This window comes from Pieris rapae, chromosome 3, assembly GCF_905147795.1.
Source record: "Pieris rapae chromosome 3, ilPieRapa1.1, whole genome shotgun sequence".
In the NCBI taxonomy this organism is placed as follows: Eukaryota; Metazoa; Arthropoda; class Insecta; order Lepidoptera; family Pieridae; genus Pieris; species Pieris rapae.
In genome coordinates, this window is record NC_059511.1 from 1,696,005 (window position 1) to 1,703,588 (window position 7,584).

Genomic DNA, 7,584 nt, shown 5'->3' on the forward strand with positions numbered 1-7,584 from the left:
CAACCGCAGAGGCTGCGTAACCGCACAAAACTTCGGTCTCGTGAGTTTTGAAAATAGAATTCCAAACCGACCCCGCGGGTGCAAACCGCTTCGTGAGTCAGACTTGAGGGATCCCGACGTTCATGGGTTTAAAGACCGATCACGATCTCAATGATCAGAAAGCCGGAATTTCAGTCGCATAATTTATCGGGAAGGTAGGTATCTAGATAGAAACCTACCTTGAAGCAGGTCGTTAATAATGGTTTCTACTATTTTAGAGAACAAGGAAGGTATCTATTGGTCGATAGTTGAACAAATCAGAGAGATCACCTCTTTTAGGGATTGAATGTATTGAAGCAGTCTTCTAGCACTTCGGGCCAGAGCCAAGCGAGTACTTTTGCAGTCGCGGTCTTCATTTCTGAAAGTCGTGTTATTGGCGCCACATAAATTCTTCCTCTCTTCCCTCTTCGGAAAGCCTCTGCGCCTAGGTGGATGGTATGGTCAGTAAGGGCCTTTACTGAATCAGCCTCGAGGTCTGGTACTTCCTACTACGTGCTCCCACCTTGGTTGGTTCCGGACTTAACTCGCCTTTTACGGTACGTATCTGTACTTGGCTTAGAAAGTTTAGAAAAACCAATCGTTACTGACAGAATACCGCACTCTAGTTCAAACTCAGGAGCACGCTGTAGGAAGTTAACCCGGAGAGGATATCCGAGTCTCGTTAAGGAAAAATATGGCATCTCAGTTTCTAAGTGGAAGTGGATCGCGTTGAAGTTATAATTGAACCCCCCAATAATGGTAAGTTCCATAATGATAGTGGATTTTTTTTTGGTAAATTCTTCTTTATGTCCCCTGTAATTTTTTTAAAGTATTTGAGTACAGAGTAGAATTATTTTTGTGACAACATTAACGTAAAAAATATAACGTCATTGAAAAATTTACAACAAATCTTTGAACTGTCAAGTGTGGTACGTCAATATATAAATTATAAACAGTAATTTTTTTAGAAATAGAATTATCAAAAGAATAATTTTTTTATAGCTTTAGCTTAGAACATACGATAACATAACGTAGCATTAATGGTAAAGCCATAATCCATAATGGCAATTCAACGTGATACAAGTATAGGAAACTGTACTATGCCAACAAAAAGTAGAACTGAAATCAATGTTCGTATTCTTCTCAATAAATGTGAACAAATAGCAAAAGATGAGCAATTGGATTCTAATTCACGACTAAAACAATATGTTCAAAACTTGGAAAGTATGATCAATGAACTGAAAGCCGAATGTCCAGAGTAAGTAATATATATTTGCAGACATTCCATATGTGATGTCTGATAACAGTTCAATGTATAAATGTAGATATGTTTTAACTTACCTCTGTTATATATCATATTCATTATATACATTCCTAGTACGTCTTTTGAAATAATTTTATTTTAAACATAGTTTTTCCTTCATACCATTAAAACTAATATTGCAGAAAACCCCCCAAAGAATTGCCAGACTATGCCAAAAGAGTAACATTTTTAAAGGGGTTGATACAAACTGCAACTTTAAACAGTCCAATAGAAAAGGTAAAATTAATAAATGAAATAGCTTATTTGTTAATAATAAAATAATTTCTTGGTATTTATGTCTGTCTCAGGGAGTTTATGAAAACATAATTTTATATTTAATACTTAGTACTATCATATCTATTAAATGTTGTTTAATTCAATTAATTCAATTTGTAGTCATCTCAGATAAAAGTGAGAACTTATAATTATTACTTAACCTAATAATTAAATACTGTTTCAATTTTTTCACAAATAGTTTTAAATTTACCCAACATAGTTAAGAATATTTTTTACATAAGCTGTATTTTTACATAATATTACAGCTAGAAGCTGTCCAGTTGCTATCTCATGGGGCAGCTACTATGTCTGTTGATGCTTCCGCACAAGAAATTCATCAGAAAACAGTAGCTAAATATGGTCTTGAGTTGCGGTCTGAATTGTTTGGGCCAGGTTTGTATGTTGAATTATATACATCTTTGATAAACTTTCAGAAATTCTTAGCAATTAAAAAAATTACTACTGATCTATGTTTAAGTTGTTTCTAGATAGAAATATAATAATGCAGAATTTTTGTTTAATAAAAATTTGTTACTTAGCTTAAACTCAGTCATCTCTGGAATTACTGGTTCAAATTTTAATTATTCTTTTGTGATATAACATCACATTTTTATAAAATTAATATGTGTAAATCACTGGCCATATCATTATTATAACATTTTAATAACAACAATTTAATAGGTCTAAATTTATTTTAATAATTACATAATATAATAACTACATTATTTTGATTTTATTTACAGAAGATAGTGATGACACATTGAGAAGGAGAAATATTATTAAGGCTCCAAACTTTACAAGAAATAGCAGTAGTCAAGAGGATATTGACTCACTTTTAAAATATCATCAAAATATGCAGGAAAAAGTTGCTGAAAACATGGTTTTACTTACTAAAAGCTTAAAGGAACAATCACAAATCGCCAGTAAAATTATTAAAGGTGACACCGAGGTAATTTTACAATATGACTTATCACAAATGGTTCCAAAATTACCCAAATACCAAACCTGTTTAGGTTTATCGGATCATTGTGTGGCCCAGGGTGTAGGATGTCAACGTATTTGGCCTAAAGGTCAGCATATTAGGACAGGATGCGGTCATTCTTTGCGTTCCACTCTTGGCGACCTAAATGCTTTTCGTTGGATGCTGCAAATGTCACTGATGACTCAGTTGTCGAAGTCTTTGTATCATCCATATTTGTGCTATATTAATACCTGTACACTTTTAGGCATTGAAAAAATCGTCTAGTCTAACAGACAATAACCTAACATCATTAAAAGTGGAGTCTGAAAGACTTCAAGAGCACAGTCGGAGTGCATGGAAGTGTTGGCTGTGGTTGATGCTGGCTGTCGTTATGGCTTTATTTATAAGTAAGGTCCATTTATAACTATCTAATCTTTTAAATAAATTTATAAATTGTCATGTTTCCAGAAAAGTTTTTGGTCATTTATTCTATTTTTGACAATGTATATTCATGTTTCTGTTATGTTACAAATGTTAGGCACTATTTGTTAAAACGTTTTTTTCATTATTTTATGGGAATTTAAAGTCATTTGAAATATAGTAAAGCATATACATGGTGTTCGACAAATTAACGTCAAGCTGAAATTAATAAGGGTAGTGGAAAAATTTTTGTTTATTACAAAAAAAGTAAATAATATACAGACGGCAAACTACTTGAGCATTAAATAAGGGAGTGGAGGGAAGTTTACGCGTATCGCGTCGCGGGACACAAACGTCAAGTGATCTACCAATCACGCGATCGACACGTCACTCTCCCGCCGCCCCCCACCCTCCCTGTGATACCTAAAAATCGCTTCTGCGCAGGCGATTGTTTAAGATATTTGCCGGTATCAGTACCACTTGGGAATTCGAACTAAATACGCCATCTTTCCGCACTGTTGCATACGGCTCAACACCAATATGTATAAAAATTAACTCTTGAATGGATAATTTAAAACTATGTTATTTACCTATATAGATGTTTTTTATTAATTTTCTGGGTTTAATCACCCAATTCCGATATGTCTTTCATTTGACGACACTATTTTATAGTAAATTTTTTAATATTTCTTTCAGATATGGTCCTCTTCATGAAAGTGATGAAGAAAAGAAAAGTTGATCTATAATATTATGCATAGTCATGTATATCTATAACTTATTGACATATAATAATTAAAAGACATTTTTCCTCTATCATATATTTATTACGTTTTTCATCTAATTCATAGAACTTGTGTACTTGCTAATAGAATATGAAAATACCGTATGTTTTAATTTTCCTTTTTATTCATAAAAACTAACCCAATACATCGATTTAACTAAAGTTTATTTGTTTCTTTCTGTGAAATTCACGCGATAGAAAACACGGTCTACTATTTATGAATATACTCTTTAGCATTATAACCTGTTTTAAATTAACGAATAAAATTAATACTGATTCAAAAGTACTATGACATGTGCGTGATTCGCATTGGACCTATTCTTCAATACTTCAGCTACATCTAAGTTCTAACAAACATTTGAATAGTACTAAACCACAGAATAAATATTTCAGCAACTTTAATATTGAGCATAAGTCATAGACTCACTTGGCGAGTGTCATCTTTACTCTATGCTATCTTTACTGCAAAACACTTAATATATACACTCGATTTAATAAGTACACATATAAAATAAAGAACTTTTATTTAATAATATATAAATGGCTATGATTGGCCACACGCTAATTATAAGTATTAACTCTTTATAAATTGTAGTAAATAATTTCTCTTTGTATGTGAAATCTCTGGAATTACGATTTTGTCTTAAAACATGTTTAAAGCATTTAATAAAGTGTCTATTATATTTAAAATTTAATAAACTACATTTGAACACGTTATTTACCAAAGTAAAAACTAAAATCAGTAATACCACTCACTTATTAGTCTCTCTGTCAAATTTGTATGGTTTGATAGAAAGAGAGAACAGTATTTCTGTCAGCGTATGCAGTTTTTTAGATTCCGTAATCTTACAATATGTGTTTAAAAATATTTCTTTAACACTCGTTGTAACAAAATCTATACTCAAAGTATTCACCAGTTAAGAAGCGTATAATCTAATGTAAATTATGTATATTAAACGACTACATTAACGAATTTTATTCGCTTTACCAAAGCAGGTCCCTATGGTTAGGTAATACATGTTTAAAGCTGTCTGAATGTGAACAATTTTCTAGTTACTTGTCGTAGACATCAGTTAACTCGAATTTCCATATTTTGTTAGGACCAATTTCAGTTACATATAGATGCGATCCGTTGCGGGTCACCGCGAGGGAATGTGGATTTGTGAAGCCCTGAAAAGGTTAAAAGACTTTATTACCTACGAGTAAAAACTCATAGATACAAGAGGATCTTTAGAAAGAGATTGTCAAATTGACATTGAATTGATTTTCAAGTATTAAGTTATCACGAGTTTAAGTTATGCCACTGATTAAAGATCCCCATTTTTTGAAGTAAAAACCTCTTATAAAAAACTAACCGTGCTCGGTTCCCAAGAATCCAAAATTCGCCCACTAACAGCGTTCACAGTAAAGCCTCGCACCGCAATGTTTTGAGCAGTCGGCCCATTCACCGCATAGATGATATCACTATGTGACGTCACAGCGAACACTCTACCCAAGGTCGGGTCTTCTATAACCGTTGCAGGCTCAAGCATTTTGGCGTAGCTCTTCAGCCCAGCTTGAGGGCAGACAATGCGCATATTCTCTCGATCAGCCACGCACACAACATCCAATTGCTCCAGTAACGTGACACTGTGTGGCAAATTTAATGTCAGCGTGTCTGTGAAGGCTGGTATAGCGAAGAGGAGAGTTCCCGCGGCATTGAACTTTAGGATTTGATTGTTGCAGTATCCATCGGCTACAAATATTTCGCCAGTGGTCGCTATGGCAACGGATGTTGGCATGCATAGAAGCACCCTTCGTCTGTATGGATAGCCTGCTGTGAATGCTTCGCCAATCGTAAGACTGGGATATTTGTGGTTATTAGGCGTATACTGAAATAAATTGGGAATTGTTAGAATAATAGTTTCAATATGGAAAGCTAGTTAACTGAGAATGTTTGAAAAAAGAATAGTCAACAGCCTTTTGTTTCGTAGTAACGAGTTTAGTCTAGTTTATTAAAAAAGGACGGGAAACATTCTGTGCTTTTAAGTCAATTTTAGTTTTAGTTTAATATTTTTTCTTTGCTTGTATATTATTTCTGTGTAATAGATGTTTATGTGTTAATTTGTAACGTCTTTTTTCTAATATAAAAACATGCCTATTGCTTTAGAATATATATTTTATATAAATAAATTAACTAATTTATTGAACATAATTCACAATAAAATGATACCCATTCCAACAAACTTAATTTTTTTAAATGAAATAAAGTACATTGGATTTATCAGTTAAGAAACTTAAATTATAGGGTTGAGGAAGAAATTACTATGATATGTTAACGAAACAATAAGTAAATTTTCAAATAATAACTCAGTTTAATAAATTTTCGAATTGAACCCCCTTTACAATCAAATAACTTTGTAGCACTGCCGCACCTAATTTAATTTTACATTCTAAGTTCTCTTTTTAAAGTTACCTCACAGGTGTGACTGACAGTTTTCAGAAAAGAGATTTTACATGATTACCGATAATTACCTTGAATACTTGATGTTTAGCAACGTCCGTTACCCATACATTGTCGTGGTGATCTACTGTTAAACCATGGGGCATGTAAAATGAGTAAGCACCCCAACTATGTAGAACAGACCCTGTTTGGGGCTCAAGTACTAAAATTGTATCTTCGATGATTGGTCCTTTGTCAAGATTCTGGTATACGTTCGATTCATTGAATGTACTGAAATTGCCAAAGATATATCTAGCGGTGAAATACAATCTTACCCTGGTAGACTTAACTTTCAATGATCTTAAAAATTCTTTTTTTAAATATAAAAATAAGATGGTTAAAATGAACTTTTGTTTTAAAATTATTTTTTCATGATCGGTACAGAAACATACAATAGATTGAGTGAATGCGTGTTACTACAAACTAAACAACATTACAAACCTGAAGTTCAATTACACCTGTACACAGCATTTCAGAGGCTACTAACTAATACTTTATAGGCTACTAACTAATATTATATATATTAAACTTAATGACAAAGTATAGAAGTCTCTTGATACGGAGAAATATATTGTCATGATATTATGTTTTTATTTACCTTTCATCCCAAATTCTTTCAGCTCTATGAAACATAACAGGCTGCCCTAAAGAATTGATGGATACCGCCGTAATTTGTCCCACATTCAGAGACTGCTGAGGCCATTCCTTGACCTCTTGAGGTCTGAGAACTATTTCATCCTTGGGCTGGAAAAGAACATAGATTACGTTTGGCACAAAGTGAGCAATTAAAATGTGAATAACAATTACCGTATGTAAATCCAAGTTCTTCAAAACATTCTCTTCGTTGCCATAACTGAAATAGTCGAAGTTATCCCTCACAGTTTCTGGTTCACAGCTGACGCTATATACACACATAAAAAACAAAAGTGTGGACAGCATTTTGGAACCGATTTGGCTGATGTGGAACATACGTTGGCTTTACTGAGATTTTATCGATTGTTGGCACTTATGTTAAATGGCCGATTTTTAGCGCATGCGCGAATAATTCAATAAATATTATATCAAGGTCAAGTGCTGAGTTGGGCAATCGTTAAGACAATTGTTTGTACTGTGTTTATTTATTATAACAAATACATTAAAGCGAAATCTTCGGTGGAAGTTGAACCGGGAATGATCTTAGTGCTAGGTATGAAAAATAGATGTTGAAATTTGATTTCCTTAAATCAGTCTCCTGTGGATTGTGGGCCGTGGATGATGTGAAACCGGGTGATTGTGCTATTGGCCTCTCCACTGAGAGTTCGGCTGGTCCCATATGTATCCAGTTTCGGTTATGGAGCAGACCG

General features: G+C 33.4%; 2 protein-coding genes across 2 annotated transcripts; one reads left to right on the forward strand and one right to left on the reverse strand.

Annotated features, from left to right (window-relative positions):
• Window positions 1-946: 946 nt before the first annotated feature.
• LOC110991510 (vesicle transport protein USE1) lies at window positions 947-3,796 on the forward strand. Its single transcript, XM_022256882.2, has 6 exons — window positions 947-1,276; window positions 1,465-1,558; window positions 1,864-1,990; window positions 2,341-2,546; window positions 2,824-2,965; window positions 3,675-3,796. Exons 1-6 carry the CDS (start codon window positions 1,080-1,082, stop codon window positions 3,722-3,724), a joined length of 816 nt encoding a protein of 271 aa, XP_022112574.2. The 5' UTR covers window positions 947-1,079; the 3' UTR covers window positions 3,725-3,796.
• A 330-nt stretch (window positions 3,797-4,126) lies between these two features.
• LOC110991508 (peptidyl-alpha-hydroxyglycine alpha-amidating lyase 2-like) lies at window positions 4,127-7,499 on the reverse strand. The gene is made up of 5 exons (XM_022256879.2): window positions 7,049-7,499; window positions 6,840-6,985; window positions 6,274-6,472; window positions 5,115-5,630; window positions 4,127-4,929 (listed from the first exon to the last, which is right to left on the reverse strand). The coding sequence occupies exons 1-5, from the start codon at window positions 7,208-7,210 to the stop codon at window positions 4,813-4,815; spliced, it is 1,140 nt and encodes a 379-aa protein (XP_022112571.2). The 5' UTR covers window positions 7,211-7,499; the 3' UTR covers window positions 4,127-4,812.
• Window positions 7,500-7,584: the final 85 nt, after the last annotated feature.